We start from the raw sequence: 20429 nt of genomic DNA on the forward strand, positions 1-20429 counted from the left end.
ATGATTGTAACCATTCAATTGATTTTAGTCAGCAGTTGTCAACAATTCTTTTTTTAATTAACTATTTTTAAGTCTTTGTGTGTTTTGAAGGTAGATGTGACTTCTTTCTCAACAAAAATTAAAACACAAAAACTTCTGTTGCAGAAAGCTAAACATAGTGAAAGTGATCTGGTAGCGTTTACTAACTTCTTAAAAGCTTAGTTTTAAAAGGTGGAAGATCAGGATGCTTCATACTTTGTATGCAGATTCCTTATGTAACATTGTCATCTTATTTTTATGGTTCAGTGACTACTTGAATAAAAAGTTAAGATTTTTTGTCATGTTAATTTCTTTCTTATGAGGAATAGGATAACTATTTTTAGCATGAGTGTACCTTGCAAGGTCCTCATGCCCGACAGTTTTCATTTAACCTCAACCTCATTTCATTGATCAATAAACTAGGTTGAATTTTTATGGTCAAAAGATATAGGAAGATGTGGTGAGACATCTCTCCATCCAAGTAACAATTTGTCAGATACTATATTTGGTGTATGGAATGATAGGAAAGTATACATGTCCAACTGGTAGGTGTCATCTGACCTTGAACCAATTTCTATGGTTCAGTGGTCAAAGTCAAGTGCTTGAAGTTTTGTCTTTTTATAGTATTATAATTTATATGCAATAAGTCAGCTATATTTTGTGTATAGAAATTTTTTATGATGTACATTTGACCACGACATGATTTTCACGTTTTTTTCTCAATTTTAACCTTTTGTTTGTGTCTTATTTTCTTTTAACCCTTTCCTCCTTGGAATTTTTGTTTTAACATACTTGATTCGCATAGGATTTTTTCAATAAAAAAATCATCAGGTTTAAAGTATTAATGCATTGCAAAAAAAAACATTTCATCAATGAAATTCCAGCGAGTTTATGAATATCCTTTTTATATTAGATCCAATTTTAATCAAGTTCGATACAGATTTTATGTAGTCAAAACGTTTCAACTGAGGCACTACACAGACATCAAAAGGCGTCATTATGGAGTAAAGCGGGTGGTGTCATTATGGAGGAAAGGGATAATATATATATATAATAAGGCCAACTATATTTGTTGTATAAACGGATTATAAGTTTTTTTTATGTCTGTCTGGCCTCATTTTCATGGTTCATTGGTCAATATTAATTTTTCAAGGTTGAGAGTTTGTTTCTTAGGTACTTTAAGCAATAGGTCAACTATATTTTATGCATAGATTAATGGTAAGGTGTGCATGTCTGCCTGGCATCGTTCATCTAACCTTGACCTCATTTTCATGGTTCATTGGTCAATGTTTAGTTTTCTTGGTAAAGTCTTTCTTAAAAACTATTAAGCAATAGGTCAACTATATTTGCTGTATTGAATGATTTTAAGATGTACATGTATTTCTTGTTTGGTTTATCTGACCTTCACTTCATTTTCTTAGATCATGTTAAGTTTGTGTGATAGTTGTAGTAAAGCTTCATATTTAGGACTATCAACATAAAATCAATGGTTAGTAAATAAGGCGAGACATTCCAGCCTGTGCACTCTTGTTAACTTGATCATGTTTAGGGAAACCAGATTTGCAAATATCATTTTCATGCAGGAAAATCTGGTTTGAGTCACTGATGAGTCTTTTGTAGATTAAACGCAGGTCTGGTGCAAATACAAAATTTGAATCCTGGTATCTATGATGAGTTTATCTGACAGCCTCTTGTTTTTATACCATTTTGGTGAAAACCTCCATCAAAAGGAAAGAAAATAGCCATTGGCTCTGAAATCATGGTGGGGGATGAGAATCTAGGATTTTATTGGCATATATACTATCATGAATAAGGGTTTATTGTACATTAATGATTATATTCTTACACATGTAGATCATCAAAACTGAAATTGTGCTATTTAGTACAGACTTCAAGCTGATTGTTGATCTACACATAATGGCAAACAATTTAACCAAGTTTGGATCAAAATGACAGTAAAATATGGTCAACAACACATGATGGCAAATAATAGTAAGATATGAGTACCAAGTATGAAGGTTTTCTGTCAAATGGTCTTAGAGAAGTTGTGTTCACAAGGTATTTTTGAGGTCGCAATTTAATACTCCATAAAACGTTGAAATCCAATATCTCCTGTTTAAATAGTAGAATCAAAATGGCAATACAATATTTTACTACACACCATGGCAAAAATCCTACCAAGTAGAAGAGCTTTCTGTAAAACAGACCCAGAAGACTTGCTTTCACAAGCTGTCATTGTAAGTTGTAACAACACTAAAATTGTAACCAGGATGGTTAACTCTTCTTCACAATAGTGCCTTTGATCAAAACTGGCATCTTACCAAACATCAAACAAAGGCCTTCTTGAACTAAAGATAGTCATCTTTAAAAGTAGGTAGTACTGCTATGGGGACAAAGGTCTTAAGCAAACTTCTCTTCATGAGGGAAATAAAAGGAGAAACTACTCCCAGGGTTATCTCTAAAAATATAGAAATACCCTGGTATAGTGTCATCATCTGCATTAATTAGTGGGCTACAACAGCCAACATTGTCTTCAAGTCATTAAATATAAAAAGAAACAACAGTATAATTGCTTATATTTTGATTCATTCACATCACAATTATTTGTAATATTTACAATTTTTGGCTCTGTTATACAAATGTTGAATATATTCAGATATACATGTACATGTATCATATTCTGCCTAATAAATAGTAAATAGATGCATTCAACTTAAAAACACAGATTGTCTAATGAATTTTATATGTTATAAGCATGTTATACAGGCAAGCAAGGAGCAGATCCAGGGTTTAGGGAAACGGGCCCATAATTGTAAGAAATTGTAAAATTATCTAAAATTAACAGCAAGTGAAGCTGATTATTGGCATCTAATTTCTGATCAAAAGGGGAAGAAAAAGGGGGGTTCACACTTCACGATCCTCCCTCCTTGTTTCTAACAATGTAAACATTATATTTTTCAATCCCCTAAAAAAAATCAAAATGTCATATTTAAAATGTTCACAAAAATGTAGTTACCAAATGTCATCTCTTGTTTTGAAGAAGGATGATCACTAATAAATATTTGTAAAAAAGTTAACAATTTCTCTTGCCAGGTTCAATCAGCAATATGAACATTGTTAAACAGGCAAAATCTCAGGAAAAATACAAGCACCCATCTCCACAGTAATAAAAAGTCACCAAAACATTTAGGGGCTCATTATATTTTATAAAATTTCATCCTTGTGGTTTTATTTTGTTTTAAAAATTCACCATTGACAAAATTTAACTTATAACTGGAGGAATTTAGAATATTTATCAATGATAACTAAATACTTCCCCTCAAAGCAAGTTCATAAAATAAGTCAATAAATTTTCAAACAAAACAAACCTTTAAATATGATCATGATGATGGAAACTTATATCATGTGATCATCATGTGATAAAGGGTAGTGACCCTAACTTGTTCTAAGTTTTTCTTGAAAAGTATAATGGTGGACAATCCCTTACATCACAAAATTCAGTAGTGATACACTGAGCTAACAGGTAACTAAGTGCATGAATCTTTACCATGACACACATGATGATTGTATGTCATTTTTTTCAGCTCTATATAAAATGGGTAAAAACATTTTTTTGTGAAAATTATGACAATTTTTTTCCTCAGTATGTGCTTAAAGATGACAACATGTTTTAAAGCGAGACAAATCACACATATCATCCATTAACAAAGCAACATCATGCAATTATTAAGATATGTATTGCTAATGGGCAAAAACTATCTTCTTGCATGCTTACAATTATGAAATACACAATTTTTTAGGGGGCAAATTTTTGTATGAAAGAAAGCTATAGTATACATGTATATAAGATTGTGGGATAGCCATTGCTCTAAAAAAAAAATGATTTGACATGAAACATCATTTGACGGACAAGCTAATAAAAGTTGATTTCTTTCAACTGTTCCATAAGCAAAATGATTAGTACAGATATTAACACTACCTTTAGACACATGGGTATACACTGTCAATCAGATACCTGCTATACAGCTATAAAAAAAGATGTCGTAAAATTGCCAATGAGACAACTCTCCATAAGAGACCAAATGACACAGACGTTAACAACTTTACATTTGTAGGTCACCATACGCCCTTCAACAATGAGCAAAGCCCATACTGCATAGTTAAATGTTTGCTATCATACTGATACCCGCAGAGGAGTTTTGTTAAGGAAATCAGTAGTACTCGAGTTTTACGTAAATCAATTTGTAAATAGCCAGTTTGTGAATTTAGAGATAATCAACAAGCAAATCATTTTGTTTTCATTTAAATATGAAAAGATGCAAAAAACCATCAGATTATGTTGTTTCTACCCTTATATTAAAAGAGAAATAGCTCAAAATGTTAAGAATCTACCATGCAGCATTGAATAAAACAATATGTTTTCCTCTGAACATAGTATATCCTCTGATACATGCATATGCCTGTATGTTTTACGTAGAAATTCTTATAATGGGAAAAACTTAAAATATTCTTTATATAACATTTATCCATTTCTTGTGAACATGAATTCAACTTAAAAGTTTTCACCATTTATAAAAGACTGAATAATTGTATTTTTCAGTTGTTTTTGAAGGAAGTGTTCATGTACATGTACTCGTGCAGATAAACATATGACTGATATTTATCAGGCAAAATATGAAAACAACAAACAGATTACACTTAAAGCTTTGCAACCATTCAGAATATATATATACAATGTATATGAACAAATAAACTCTAGGCTTGGCCTCAACTGCAGCAAAATAATTAAGAAAAAAAAGTCTTTGCAACTTTTGACTCATTGCATGAGAGACCATAAAAACAAACATGGCATTCTGTATAATAAACATAGCACTATAGTGACTGACATTACAGCTCTAACAATATGGCACCTTATAACACTTATACTAAGTACACATGCTTAAAACTTAATCATAAACAAGTTTCATATGGCATATATAATGTACACAATTGATTTCATCAATTTCATCTATTTTCAACAGATGAGTACTCTTGAAAGCTAAGAAAATCTCTCAAATGTTTTGGAAGGAACAAATCATCCAAATGACTATCTATACTAGTAGGAATGCTGTTTCTTATGGCTAGTCGGCAATGTTCTTTCAGAGAGAGCATCGGAGACAATAGAGACGTAATCCAGGGACAGATTTTATCATAGCTACTGCACATTTGAAGCTGGAATACCTTCTCCTCTAGTTGTGTCCCATTTACGATGGGTTTGAAACCAGCAGCAAGAAGTAGTTGCCATGACAACAGTTCTTTGCTATTTGGTCCAATCACTTCAGGGTTTTCTAAGATTGATTTGGAGAAGCTCAAGGAAACAAGTTCGGTCATTTCTTCTGGAGTAACTTTAGCACCATATGAGAGAAGAATTCTAATTTTATCAACTGAATTGTGAACATACGCAAAGATTAATGGCTTTTGCTTTTTCCACCCTCCGCCTTTATTGACATCTGCTCCAAGACTCAGTAAAAGTTTAACTACATCACATTTCACACTGACAGATGTACAAGCAGAGCCAAGAGGAGTGCACATATTATCATCAAGCATATTTACGTCCATACCAAGTCCTATCAGTTCTCGGACTAGATTTGGATCTCCAAACTGCACTGCTGTTGGTAATAAGGTGGCATCAGTCATATTAGCATTTGCCTGAAGAAGCATTTTAGTAATCTGAATTGGTGGGAACTCATTTGGATCCACTTTGGTAGCAGTGTTGCACAAAGCCCTGCCATGCCAATATGACCAAAACTTAGCATTTCTGCAGGCCACTTTCATAGCTGAATAACCATTCACAGTATTTACGTTTATGTCACATTTCGACTGAATAAGTAGTCGCACCATATTAATATCGTCCACTTCACATGCTGTGAATAGTGGAGTACATCCCATATTATCTTTGATGTCAATATTTGCTCCATGTTCGACTAAGTATTTTAAGATTTTAAAAAGTTCCCCCTTTTTTTCTTCTCTATGCTCGTCCCCTTCACAGACATAATGTAATGCAGTTTTTCCATCTGAACCAGGTATTGATAAGTCTGCTCCATTTTCAAACAAAAATTTCGCTATTTCAAAATTGCCTCTTTGACATGCTAAGCTAAGTGGGGGCATGAAATCTTCATATTCAATGATTGCAGCTCGATTTACATCAACCCCTTTGGATATAAAATCTTTGACATCCTTTAATGAGTCTTTCCATATGGCTTCTAACAGATCATGGATGTCAGATTTTATGTCTTCCCTGCTCATGATGAGTCTGCTTCCTATAAAAAAAAAGATTAGCTATTAGTTATAAATTATTCTCCAAGTTGCATTTTTAAATAATCTCTTCATATAGTGACCAACTTTTGTAAAGTTTTACCCTTTGCTTACCAGTATGTGAAAGGTTGTTACATGTAGCATGAAAAAAGAGCAACCTATTATAAAAACATTAAGCTACCACAAAGTACTAACTTAAGAAGTTATTAAATTGTAAAATCCACAGCTTTTTAACACCCTAGCTAATATTGTAAAAAGTATCAATAATGCTGATCTGTTTATTGAGTTGTCATAAAGTTTACTTTGACATATGTTGGACCATTCAACTAAATGTCTTGTTTGGGATATAAACATGACAAAAAGGGATATTAAGGGACATGATAATATGGAATACTGTACATGTTACAGACAAGGTTCCAAGCATCATGATGATATGGGATAAATATATAGTAACTATAATGTTACAATGCAAAATATCGTAATTTTGGATTTTCAGCAAAAAATAAAAGTAATGCTAGATTGATCCTACAGAAAACATTCAATTTTCAAGGAATCTTGCATTACAGGTGATCCAGTAATTGTTGCACGATTAATGGGATGATATCAAATTATTAGCACCCAAAACCTGTTGTGATATATTCTAATTTATCATGTTTATGTTGACTATTCAAAAAAATTCTGAATAATAGTTTAAAGAAGAAATAGCTGTCAGAATAATTAAAATATTCTATTTTTTATGGAAAACTACTGAATCTTTTTTGTTAATGATTGATTGATTGTTGCTTAATAACAGCCAGTGGCAAATTAAATATTTCAAACATGTTTAGGATGATAACAGTCCAGTTAATGAAAGGAATCTCTTAAATTACCCATAAAATATCTGCATAAAATTGAGAATGGAAATGGGGAATAAGTCAAAGAGACAACAAATCAACCAAAGAGCAGAAAACAGAATATATTTTGATTTGGAACTTGCTGTCTGATTATAAAGATTTACATAAAAAAAAGTAGATGTGGTATGGTTGCCAATGAGACAAAGTGAAGACCCCTTCTGTGGTTTTTTTTCAAAATTTTAATACTTCAATAATATTTAATAAACCACATCTATACCAAATAAAAGGGAAAAGTCAATTTTCAAAACATATTTACCAAGGGGAAACATCATTCACAGCAATAATATTAATGGTTTCTTTGCATTAATGTAAAAAAGTAGCAAACCAAGCCAAGATTTTTCAGTTAATCCACAGAATTTGTTACAGAGATGAGTGATGATCATTTTCTTTTTTAAATTTTAAACATATAAAAACTCACTTGTTTGTCCAGGTTACACTACACGTTTTGTACCTTGTATTTGTTGACATAAACAACATTTACCATAAAAAAAATAAGCACATCATGTTTTAGGTCACTAAAGTCAAGCGCACCTTAAAAAGTCACATAACATGTACACTTTTTACTTGAATAGGTCCATATTTGTACTTGTTAAACTAATATCTTTTATTTAAAAACTTGCTTAATGAAATCAGTACTAGCACTGTAGCAGTAAATTGAGTAATCCTCTATCTCTGAATTGTCAAATTTATGAAAACAAGGTGAAGGCTGTAGATTTTCCTGTTTTCTATAAGATCTTAAAATATGATTAACCTCAAAATCTAGCATTCAGAAGCAACAACGATAAATAGTCAATAATGTTTATAATTTTTCAGCAGATTCTTAACAGTAAACTAATATTATGTCACAAATTGTTATGTCGCAAAATGGCAAACTGGCAATCATAATAAACCCTTTTAAATTTAAAAAACATTTTGCAGTTGAAAAATATATTTGTACATATAAATAGCAGAAACATACTCACAGCCTCATCTATTATAGCCATTGTAGCAGCTCATGTCAAGTGAAAAAAATACATATTTTTGTGATAGGAGCATGTTCAATGCGTGACAAAGAAGATATCAGCTGTTTTCAACTTCTAAATGTATAAAAAATATGTTAACCTTTAAAAAGCAGCTGACTGCACAGTTTCTGACCTGTAAAAAAATTTTGTTTTGTTTTAGTTATCCATCTTGCATTCCTAAATATTTTGCACAACAAAAGCTGCAAATATTTGGGTTACTTACTGAAAACAGTGGCATATTTTATGTAGATCTAGGTCAATAAATGTGTGCATTCTCCCAGCACCTGACAACTCAAAGTTTGTTGGCTGTCAATTCATCGGTTACCAGATCACTTTAAACCAGTCGAACATAATTACTGGTTCTTTACACCTGTATTGTTCCTACAATAGCTTTACTCTTTTCAAAACAAATGTAAACATACAGTACCAGTAGACGTATCCGAAATTCTCGGATGTTTTCATTCGCTATAAATCGCCATTTTTCACTGATACTGACAAATTGACAGCAGATAAAAACAGAACAAATACATAAACGAGCGTCTCAATGGAACGCTCTAACGTCCGCTATGAAGTAGTATGTGTCCTTGTGCCTAAATATTTCGATGTTTTACACTTTATTGTGTTTTATTTTATGTTGTGCAGTCGATAAATATGTTGACTTAGTTGTGTTTGACAAGATCCACCTATAAAATTAGCTAATGAAATTTTGAGTTATTAATTTAAGCAGTATGAGTTACACAAATCATAACTTTTGTTACTGATACATATTTAAATAAACCTTTATGATCAAAATTAGCTTCCAGTTTGGCCAGAAAATGAGAAATAACTTATGAAGTTATTTTGGAAAAGATGGGTGTTTACTAATAGGAATTAGGTCATTTCTGGAATCCAGTGGCAGACCCAGAACTTTTCCTAAGGGGGGGCCCGCTGACTGACCCAAAAGGGGGGGGGCTCCAGTCATGCTTCAATGATTCCCTATATAATCAATCAAATTTTTCCCACAAAAGCGGGGGGCCCCCTGGAACCGCCTATGGAATCATGTCCTTACCGGAAAAGTCAATTTCACACACCTTTGTGACTTCATTTACCAGATAGAAGGCGCGCCTGTATCCCTGTTTCATTAAAAGTTTCCAGCACTTTTGATAATCGTCATTCTGTAGGGTAGTATAGAAATAATTAATGTTCAGTAAGTAAATAATCGTGATTGCCGTATGACTGAGTGAGGGAGGGTGACCATCCTTTTAGATTTTAATTTCCACAATATTTTGTGCAGTATAATATAAAACTTTTTCACCCGTTTGCTGAACACGTGATGGAAATTTCTATGCATACATTTTTGTCACATGGTGATGGATGTCACATGACAGATTCGTCTGAAAACCGTATCACGGAACTGGCCTATTAGTTGTTGAAGCTATTTTCTGAATTTGCCACCCTCAGAATCCATTATAATTCCCTTCAAAGACTATATGTTGTGGAAAGTTTACCCACTATCTCACCTCGACTTGTGTCATATACAATGTACCATGTATAACCTTACATTACATTTTTCACCTGAAGCAGGTAAAAAATTTAAGTTATTGAATATGAAGGGTATTGCCCTACTTTTATAAAAGCATAATAATGTATTAACGTTATTATTTATAGATCCATTTCATCTCTGAAACTGCATGTGTAGTTATACCTCTGAATTGGGTAAAATCAGAGGTCACATGATACATATTATCACAATGACCTTGTAGCACATGTTAACTGTGCTTAATGAGAAGGGTTTATCCTTTCACTATACTTATTGCTGAAAGGTTTTCAGTTTAAATCACTTCTTACAAATTTAAAGTAACAGAAAACAAATAAACTTTGACACTTAAATTTACATGCATTTTGAAGATTATACATGTACATGAATCTGTACTGAATTTATATGCCATCTTGATTGCCTTGTCACAGGACTAAAAGTCACAGACATAAAGTCACAGACAAAAATTAACAGTCACAGGACAAAAAGTGACAATTCAGTTTTGAGATTATTTTTCTTTGAACAAGAAAAACACTATAAATTTTTATATTTTTTTGTTTGTTTTTTCTTGAACTATCATATACATTGGATATGAAGCAATTTTGTAATTAAAATTTATTTAATAAATATCAATAATGATCAAATAATTGTAATGAAAACAAATGGTCAAAGTGAATTGGCACTTAGATGGCTTCATTTTGCCAAGAAATAATATTATATCTTTTGGCACAAATTTTTCATTTATCAGGACTTAATGAACAATGATGAACAATTGTTTTAACTTGAAAATAAATGTATATGTTACAAAAAAGAAAATATTTCAATATTTTTCTCTCATATACTCAAACAATTGTCAACAAATTATTTGTGACTTTTTTGTCCTATCAAATTTGTGACTTTTTGTCCTGTGACTTTCTGTCCATTTACCATAAATACAAATGTACATGTACATGTATCTATATTATAGTTGGTTGGTGAAGATGAAAGGGTTCCAGCTGAACCAGTGACTTTGACAATGGTGGAACCCCCTCCAGCTTATCCTGGAACCAATCAACATCAAGCTTCATCAGGTATGTCAAAATTATACAAAGAAGAATAAATAAAAGGTTTGTGAATTTTTCACAATAGAAAATCAACACAAAGTAATCAATGAAGAAGGATCCATACCAAAACATTTATTGATACATATTGAATAAAAAAGCTGTACAACAATGAACACTGGACTACTGGCTCCAGAAATTGAGACAGACATATAAAATATATTTAAAAACCAACAGGCAATAATCAATGTATCATGAAAAAAATTATAGCTGTCTTCCTGTCAACAGGATACGATTGCTTTTAAGCAATCTGTAGACTTATACCATTGATTCAGGGCCATGCCCTCACGTCAACCGTTTTATTCTAAACATCAAGGAACATCTCAGATTCTTGAGATTGTCTTACTTTAAATGGTATAAATACAAAAGGATTGAATTTAAACAACTGCCCTATAATGTTTTTCTCATAATCTACATGTTTCAATATCTCCCTTGACTTGTATGCGTGTTTTTAACAACACGGAAAATCAGAATTAAGCCGTATTTATATTAAGTGTTTTTTATTTATAAATTTTGAAACACGTCAGAGGGAAATCCCCAGTTTTGATAACATGAGAGAGTTCTCTGAATTCCGATTGATAAATCTATTTCTGTCATATAAGAACTGAAGTGAAGTTTTCACATATGTCACCGTTATGAAACTGATATTTGATATTGTACATGTACTTCCATAAAGAAATGGAGGTCGTTTAATTAACATTTAATATACATCCTTGCTACAAATCTCAAGTCTAGGGATTGTTTAGGTTAGTATGCGCATGCGTATAGTTTTCTTGACTTGAAGGGGTATCAGATTGAATGGTTGCTCTGGATTCCCCACTCCATTGATTAATTTTAAACTCACGAGATCCTTTGTATGTCTGTCTGCTATTGAGGGTTATTGTCGTTGCATAATTTTAAATCATATGCATCATTTAAATTAAAATAAATGTAGTCCACAACGTAAAGGTGTAACTAGAACACCCCTTCAGCCAAAATGGAGTCTTCCATATTATAGCTTCGAGTTGTCTCCCTTCGTAAGTAACTTTTGTCAAGCGACGATACGTCAAGAAAAATTAACTTGTTCTGTCGATAGACGTCATATTATATTAAAACTGATCGCAATTTAAACACAGGAATGTGTACGGAAAGGAGTCATGCCCACTGACCCAAAGGAAATTAAATGTTGAAAGAGTTAGGAATGGTGTTCCACCTAGAATTCACATAGGAAAATAGGTGATAAGGTACGAAGTGAAATACCTTCTCTCACTCTCAGTGACTGCTGTGGAAAGTCAACTTGGAATTGATAGTACAAAAATAAAACACAATAAGTACGTTGTTCATACACTTGTTTCGAGGATTGGCTATTTTTAAAGTTGAATAATGATTAAGATTATGTAAATTACATTTTACAAGTCAGTGCTCTAGCTAGAAATCAAAAGGGGCATGGTGCCAGTGGAGGGCATGGCACTTTTTATGATAAGAAAAGGCACTGCTCATTTTTTTGTCTATGTTTCTGTGTGTATCACGAGTTAACGAATCTCTTTTTTTATTTACTGTATATGTTGTTTTTTTAAAAATAAAGATGCTTTTCAACTATAGTCTTTAGTTCATTGATTGTGTAGTTATGAATGATATAGTACATCTTCATCAACATATTATGTTTTTACAGTTTAACTTCACTCTACCCGATATCAAAAATATGTGTTGTTTTTTTTATCTATATAGGAATTATAGCTTTTAATACACCAACTGATGTAAACCCTAGAGCATTACTAATTTAACAATGTTTAGAACATTGATTGCTAAAAGTATAATTATCAAGTAGAAATTGCAATATATATTTTTTAATATGTTCAAAGACAGTTAATATCTTTAAGGTAACATTATTATTTTATTATATATTCAATTGGTAATTTATTCCATTTTTTGATACTAGATAATATTTTTAGAGCACAAATTTGTAATAAGCTAAAACAGGGGAAGTAACTCCAAAATCAATTTCCACCACGTTTGGGTTAATTAAAAACTGTGCTTGTCGCTAACAAGTTGAGATGGAAGGCATTTCTGTAAAGGCATAGTTTTATTTTGATGACTTAAATTCAATTCTAAAGTCATTAAAAGTCTTCATTTATATACGCTCTTCCATTGTGACTTGGAGATCGAAAATGCCGACCCAAGCTAAACACACTCGCTGACACATTCATCAAAAGTATGACAAAAAGATACATTGTCCTAATTAAATTACCTAGTTATTAACACCTTTGAAGTCTTTATCATTGTAATTAATTGTAATGACATGATTAACCTGGGGGCAATCACACAGGTGTCATATATGTAATTAACTTGGAGATCAAAAATCGATGAAACAAAATTTTACCAAAACGGCACAAGATAATTTTGGAAAAAGACGTCAGGGCAGAAGGGCGCGGATGAAGGCACCCAGGGCGCAGCTGAGGGCACCCAGGGCGCGGCGCCCTTCTATTTTGGGCTAGCGAGACCACTGCAAGTATTTTACACGTGCAGTTGAATTATTTTTGAAAATAATACTAATACATGTTTCAATGAAAACAATGGCAATTGTATCCCTCAGAGCAATTCTGCTCTTTGATTAAGAGCTTACTTTGGGAGTTTCAGATACAAATGTATATATTGTTTTGGTCTTTTAATATTTAAAAAAATGGAAAATACTAAAGTAACAAAACCAATACTGCTATATATTTCAGACCATGCTGAATCAGCACAGAATATGAAACTGCCCACATACGTAGAAGCTACTTCATTACCCAGTTATGAAGAGGCAGAGAGAACTAAAGGACACCCAGATCCAGAGGTAGATATATATTTCTTTAATTTTCACTGTCAAGTACTGTAAATTCAGTAATTATTGTGATGTTTTTATTATTGAGTTAAATTAAATTGTAAAAATATTCGAATTAGCTCTCGCCGCGATATAGCCTTTTTGTGCTCATGCGGCTTAAAGCAACCAACAATCAATCAATTCTTGAGTTAAATGCAACAGTTAAAATCGCATTTTGAATTTTTCATATAAATACAAGTTTTTTCTCCAAAAATTTCTATTGTATTTTATTCTAAATAACAAAATCGCAAAAATAAAGGCAAGCAAAAGTTTCAAAATTTACAGTACTTGGGAGACATTATCAATACCATAAAAAAGGTTAAATTTCAAACCCAATATTTATATACTGATTTTTCCATTGGTAAAAGTTGATTTGATTGTTCAATTTGCTGTAATTTCCTTTTTACAGATTGGTGGTGAATCTCGGCCAGTTCTCAGTGATAGGGAGGTTTCCAGAGATATTATTGGCACAGATAGCATGTTCCTTTGTGCATTTGTCTGTAAGTACTACTTTGTTCAATAATGGGAAGTTAAAGATTTTGTTTTATAGTCACTAAGATTACATTTTATATCACAGCATATGATTTATCATGAAACTTATTTAAAAAATAGTGGTGTTTTTTGTTTGTTGTGTAGCAAATAATTAACCTTATCGTAAAACTTTTTTCAGTGGCCTTCTTCTTTAACTGGATTGGACTATTATTTGCTATATGTTTCTTCAACACCATAGCAGGACGATGTGGAGCATTGTCTGGACTAGGACTTTCCATTGTTAAATGGGTGGCAATTTTCAAGGTTTGTCTAATTTTTGAGACATTTAGTTTTTAACAAAATAAGAAATGGAATTTTAGAAAGTAACAGATTTGAAGTTAGCTATACTGCAAAGTATTATCTACCTATGCATCTCAAAACAACAAGTTTAAGATAAGAAGAAGTTAGCATAAAATCTTCAATGATTAAAAAGTGTTAATACCATATCTCAAAGTCTAAATCACTAAGTGTTCAGAAAATGTGTGAGTACATGAGTCTTTCAGAGAACTGCCACCAATGCTCTATTCTGGAAAGGTTTAAACACATACATGATCATAGACGTTCCTGACATGCGACAGACTCACTAACTTGACTAAATTCTTCAATTACACAACCAGTATCCTATTTATTTGAGGAAATTCACAGCTAAATCTACTGTTACATGAAATTTGTATTTTTGTCTCATCTCATAATTAAATAATGATTTCAAGTGCACACAAACCAACTTAAGTACCTCAATTACAACTTTTCTATAAAAGCATGTAAAGCAAACATTTGATCAACTTGCTTGCTATGTTTGTTTGGATGTTTGTAAACAACAGGTAGGTAGTCTGTGACAGTCTGTTTAATATAAACTGGAATATGATTGGACAATAAACATGAACTTCATTTGAATTTTGAAGGTTAAGTTCCACATTGTATCTCAATTTTTATTGTCCAGTCAAATCCCAGTATATATCAAACAGACCGAAACTCGCAAACATCCAAGCAAACATAGCAAGCTAGGCAACCAAAGTTTTGTTTTGTATGCTTTTATAGAAAAGCTGTAATGAAATTTATGCATTCCTAAACCTGAATTAATTTGCCTGGGAATTAAAAAACATCAAAGATTACTTCCCTTTGTACGCTTTCAATATTAAATAAAACATGATTGTTTCTAGTTTTATTGATGGTCCAATTGACTATGAATAGACAAATACATTAACTTGAATATGTCTTTTCTGGTTCTATTATGGTATTGGATTGCTTTTTCATTAGTATATACAGTCCATGGGATTCACATTTGCTTTAAATAATGAAAGTTGCAGCAGGACCTTTGAATTATCAAGTGAAAGGTCAACATAAAGAATTCTACATTTTTATGTAAAGCTCCAGTGTAAAGAATAGGTAGTCGAAAATGAAAAGACAGAACCCATACTTCAAACTTGCTCTAAATTAAACCCTATAGGTTCTGAATCTTTATTTATTTTTAGTCTACAGTTTTCTGCAACTTTGAATTTTACTATGACATGACATTTTAAAACTGTTAGTTTATAAGTTAGTCAAAGAGCTAGTGACAAATCTGTTGGATTAAGATTGATTTGAACATCATTCTCCCAAACTGCCAATGAAGGGCTCTTCTATTTATAACTCTTACGCTTTTATAATCTACTGCTTATTTGAGAATGACAGAAAACAAAAGAAATAATTCTACCGACTTTATTGTAAAATTTAACATATGTTCAACTTTTGCATGAATAAAAAGTATATTGATTATCTGTTATTGTAATTTATTACTTTCAGCACAACAAATGGGCCGAGGGGTATGCACAGGAAGACTCATTTATCTGGTGGCTTTTAATGTTATGTGGTATGTTAATTTGAAGTTATTCCATTTACATAAAAAAAGTTATAAAACCTTGCAGGATTAATAGTTTCAAACACTTATATTTCAACTAAGTATTACAATTATTTGCAAAAATTATATAAAACTTTACATGATTTATTGTTTCAAACAGTTATATATTTCAACCAAATATTACAATCATATGCCCAAAAAAATGTATTAAGGGAAAAAAGCATAAGAGTACTGTTATGCAAGAAGAAAAGGTGCCCAATCAATTAAGAACAATCTACTTATTCATGTTTTATATTTATTTTTATTTTACTGTAGATTCATTATTTGTTGGATACCAATTTTTGTGGATTTTGTAGTTACCCTAGAAACATGAATTCTAATGAACAACAAATTACAAGTTTTCTACAAGAATGTATGCAGACATTTCCAAAACCTCTAAATCAAATATCCATGAAAATGCAATTGTTCCTCAATCCACAATAGTTGTACCCGAAAAATAAATGAATCTACAGTAATTGCTTTTGTAGGATATCATGTTGTGAAATTCTCTCAGTCAAGTGTTTAAGCTAACAAAATTTTAGTTTATGGCTATTAATCTATCATTGTGTATATTTAAAAAATATTTTTTTACAGGTCTGTTTGTATTCTTGAGAGGAGCTATCCATTATGCTAAAGTAAAGTATGACTGGCATAGATCCAGGCAACAGAGAGGATATATGTTCACTTTATAAATTGACAAACTTTGTAAAATTGGTACCCTTTGATTGTGTAGTAGTAATTTTCTAATTATTTAGAAAACTTATGTCAAGGTCTAGATTTAATTGAATGTTATCAAATTTACAAGGTTATGAACTAAGGGGTTTTCCATTCAAATGATGTGGAATGTTGCAAAAAATATTTCACAGTTTGTATGGACAGAATTGCCTTTTCAATAATTTAATTTTTTGTTATTAAATTGAAAATAAGTACCATCAGTTGCAAATTTTGAAAGAGATATTCAAAGTGTGTAAATTATGTACGTGATCTTTTTTACCCGTCTTTTATAGAATTGTGAAAAAGTTAACACACATTAAAATCTTTTATGATAGGGTTAATATTTCTTTAAAACATTAATTGCAGAGCTGTTTTATAATAGAATTCTTGATATTCATTCTCAGATAGAAATTTTGATAATCATATTAAACTATATAAGAGTTGTTAATAATCATTCTAAGAAAAACATTATCCTTGGATGTTGTTCAGATTTATCTTGAATTATATTTACTGGGAGATGGACATTGAGAAATAAATATGCCTTCTTGCACACAAATACATAATGAAATCTGATATATATGAATGCAAGGTACAGTTTTTATCCTTTCTCTTTTTAAGTAGTGAGATTTAATCCTTTGCCATTGTATCAATGTTGTTGATATTTTAATGTTCATAATAGATATTTTTTTCTTAATCATATTTACGTCTCCTACATTGGGTGCTTACTTTTATATAAAGTTCTTTTGTGGGATTATTCTACATTGTTGTTTTTAAGTTGTATTTGTTGTAAAAAAATAGAAATTGTACTGGATAGTACTTTATGGTTTTAGGAAAATCTATTTAGTTGAAAATCTTTCATAAAATATAGCATTAAAATTTATATGTGGTTTGTGGGGTTATTATATATCATCAGTAAATGGACCATTGATTTTAGAAACAATTTTTAAGATTTTTTTGCTTCATGGTTTAGCCAATTTTGAGGCAAACCTTTCATATTTACATACAGTTTTAATGTTGATATTAAACCATAATTTTCTTCCCCTTTAGAGTCCTACATTTAAGATATATGTAAAGTACAATTAAAACAAGTGGTTTTTTTTAATGTTTTGGTCATGTTTGGGGAAAAAAACATTGACTTGTTATTTATACAAAATATCCATTTTGAGGTTTCTTATGAAATTTGTGTTACAAATAAGAGAATAATTAATTCACAGTTGAAGGTTTCGGAAAAAAATCTGTGATACATTTCTGTTTCCGAAATTTTGATATTCAAATTATATGAAGTTTATAACCAAAGATATTTGATTAAAAAAAAGCACTTAAGCTTGTGACCATTTATGTAATTACCAAGACTATTGTATTGTGGTTTTCTATTCCAGAATAAAAGCTTAGAGCTCATGGGTTTAGGTCTTATTTCTTGACTTTATACTATAGTTACAGTTTGTTATTGAGCAGTACAGTATAGTGTGGCTGACCGTCTCGTCTAATGTATGTCCCAAATACCTCCCAGTGTAATATTTATGAAAAAACCCATTAAGTATGTGAATGCATTTTAGTTGGTTAAAAAAAAGGAACACATTTTTTAATGAAACACCTATTACATATGTGGTAAAGTCATCTATTTTTGAGCTTATTGAGTTATATTGGTTTCCAAGTCAACACAATTTCACAGACTGAGAAATAAATTTAATTATAAGGGTTAATGTATGCTGTTGAAGTAGATGAATACCAGATGTGGTATTGTTAATGGTAAAAGCTGTAACAATTTGATTTAGGTGTTCAGAATAGATTTATCATGTGTTTATCAAAAGTGATTTGATTTCAAGAACACCATTTTGTTTTTAGATATCTTTAGAAACCTTTAGCTATAACTTTCTGAAAAGTTAAAATTCTAAAGGGCTAAATGAAGTGACAGAAATAAATGTTTATCAAGCTATTGCTGAGAAATGTACTGCTCTTCTACATTTGATGTCCCTAACATCACAATGATAATACATGAAAGTCATCCATTTCTGTCAAGTGTCTTTAACCATTAATTTCAGCAAAAATATCATCAAACAGAGATTTTGCAAGGGGTCCTTAATGTTTAGTAAGACCAGTATTTTGTTTAGAATCATGGCAACAATTTTTCAGCCACAATATTACAAATGTTTCTCCTGTCTAGTTCTTTCATTTTCATGTATTTATTTAATATAAAAATTAGAAGATGTGATCTGAATGCTGATGAGACAACTCTCAACAAGAGACTAAATGACATAAACGTTAACATAGAGGGTTGCTGCTCACAAGGAAGCTATTAAACCAAGACTTCCAAATGGTGAAGTTGAAATCATCTCTTCATAAATTTTACGGACACCATCACGAGTTGGTTGACCGATATGGAATAGCCGTTTAACAAATGATATCGGATATGTTCCTTAAGTTGTAACTACAATCCCCTTCCCTTTCATGAATGTGACTTACCGAATTAGACTATATACCGGATTTGTTATAACACGAGCAACACGACGGGTGCCACATGTGGAGCAGGACCTGCTTACCCTTCTGTAGCGCCTGAGATCAACCCTAGTTTTTTGTGGGGTTCGTGGTGCTTATTCTTAGTTTTCTATGTTGTGTCATGTGTACTATTGTTGGTCTGTTTGTCTTTTTTCATTTTTAGCCATGGCGTTGTCATTTTTTTTTCTCGATTTATGAGTTTGACTGTTCCTCTGGTATCTTTCGTCCCTCTTTTTTAACAACTATATGTCACTGTACAGCTCTCAACTATCAGTAAAATCCAAACTGACGAGTCTGTTATTAAAAGCGCAGAAATGACAAATGTAAAACTATTCAAATGAGAAAACCAACTGCTGATCTAAGTACAAAATAATGAAAGAAAAACAAAAATGATACAGCAACTAACAACAACCACTGTATTACAGGCAAACCATCCCCTAACCTGTGACACTGGTGTAAGAGCACAAAACAAGAAACGGAAAACTAAAATAGAGCATATTTATACATCCCCACAACAAACAAGACACTAGGTACAAATCTGAGAGTACTTGCAGTTACTGACACCTAGTTCGAAGCCAATAACAAACAATGATAAATCATGGATATCAGACTAAAATTGCTGACTTTACAGTCTAGTTTGTCACCGCTGTGATTAGTGATATAATTAAAAACAAAAAGTTGTTTGCTGACCTATATCAACAACTGTGTGGTTTATCTAAGTCAAATGAACATTAACAAGAGATGATCTGACAGTGTCAACAGGACATAATCCTAATACCAGACACAATAATATTCTTAATTTCAAGGTCATAAGCTAAAGTTTTCATTGTGATTATTTTAACATAGCACCAGAATGTCAATGCCATGGACGTTAAATACATAAATAGATAAATAATATGACTCTTGTATGTTAGATCATGCAGAGTATACATCTAATGGCTATATCTAATTTATTTGTTGTTGATGTGATCATAAATGAGAACACATACAGAAAAAAAGGATATGGTGTTATATCAAAATTAAACAAAGTCCTAATATGTGCTTCATGAAACCAAAATGGAATAGCACTTATATTGCTGCTCTTAGTTTCAAGGTCACAATGATGTCTTCAACTTTGTAAAAATCTCGCACACACCTCTTTATGACTCCTA

At 31.5% G+C, this 20429-nt stretch overlaps 2 protein-coding genes across 6 annotated transcripts; one reads left to right on the plus strand and one right to left on the minus strand.

The window, feature by feature from the left end:
• Positions 1-2577: 2577 nt before the first annotated feature.
• LOC139485221 (ankyrin homolog) lies at positions 2578-8606 on the minus strand. Of its 5 annotated transcripts, none has more exons than XM_071269503.1 (2): positions 8430-8606; positions 2578-6317 (listed from the first exon to the last, which is right to left on the minus strand). In XM_071269503.1, the coding sequence occupies exon 2, from the start codon at positions 6301-6303 to the stop codon at positions 5023-5025; it is 1281 nt and encodes a 426-aa protein (XP_071125604.1). In that variant the 5' UTR covers positions 6304-6317; positions 8430-8606; the 3' UTR covers positions 2578-5022. The 5 variants fall into 5 exon arrangements, with proteins under 5 accessions (XP_071125604.1, XP_071125605.1, XP_071125606.1 ...); XM_071269504.1 differs by having other exon boundaries at positions 8307-8446; XM_071269505.1 differs by lacking the exon at positions 8430-8606 and adding an exon at positions 8168-8408.
• LOC139485231 (NEDD4 family-interacting protein 1-like) lies at positions 8466-18180 on the plus strand. The gene is made up of 7 exons (XM_071269519.1): positions 8466-8780; positions 10690-10792; positions 13528-13634; positions 14071-14161; positions 14332-14456; positions 15975-16041; positions 16663-18180. Exons 1-7 carry the CDS (start codon positions 8751-8753, stop codon positions 16758-16760), a joined length of 621 nt encoding a protein of 206 aa, XP_071125620.1. The 5' UTR covers positions 8466-8750; the 3' UTR covers positions 16761-18180.
• Positions 18181-20429: the final 2249 nt, after the last annotated feature.

This window comes from Mytilus edulis, chromosome 8, assembly GCF_963676685.1.
Source record: "Mytilus edulis chromosome 8, xbMytEdul2.2, whole genome shotgun sequence".
Taxonomy (NCBI): Eukaryota; Metazoa; Mollusca; class Bivalvia; order Mytilida; family Mytilidae; genus Mytilus; species Mytilus edulis.

What these genes read in the sequence shown, in the direction of transcription:
- LOC139485221 (XM_071269502.1), bottom strand. Translation starts at nt 8,188, where the DNA reads ATGGCTATAATAGATGAGGCTGTGA. An exon ending in TATAATAGATGAGGCTGTGA is followed by an intron (nt 6,318 to 8,163) that starts GTATGTTTCTGC and finishes TTTTTTTTATAG; the next exon opens with GAAGCAGACTCATCATGAGC.
- LOC139485231 (XM_071269519.1), top strand. Translation starts at nt 8,751, where the DNA reads ATGGAACGCTCTAACGTCCGCTATGAAGTA. An exon ending in TCAACATCAAGCTTCATCAG is followed by an intron (nt 10,793 to 13,527) that starts GTATGTCAAAAT and finishes TATATATTTCAG; the next exon opens with ACCATGCTGAATCAGCACAG. An exon ending in GTGGCTTTTAATGTTATGTG is followed by an intron (nt 16,042 to 16,662) that starts GTATGTTAATTT and finishes ATTTTTTTACAG; the next exon opens with GTCTGTTTGTATTCTTGAGA.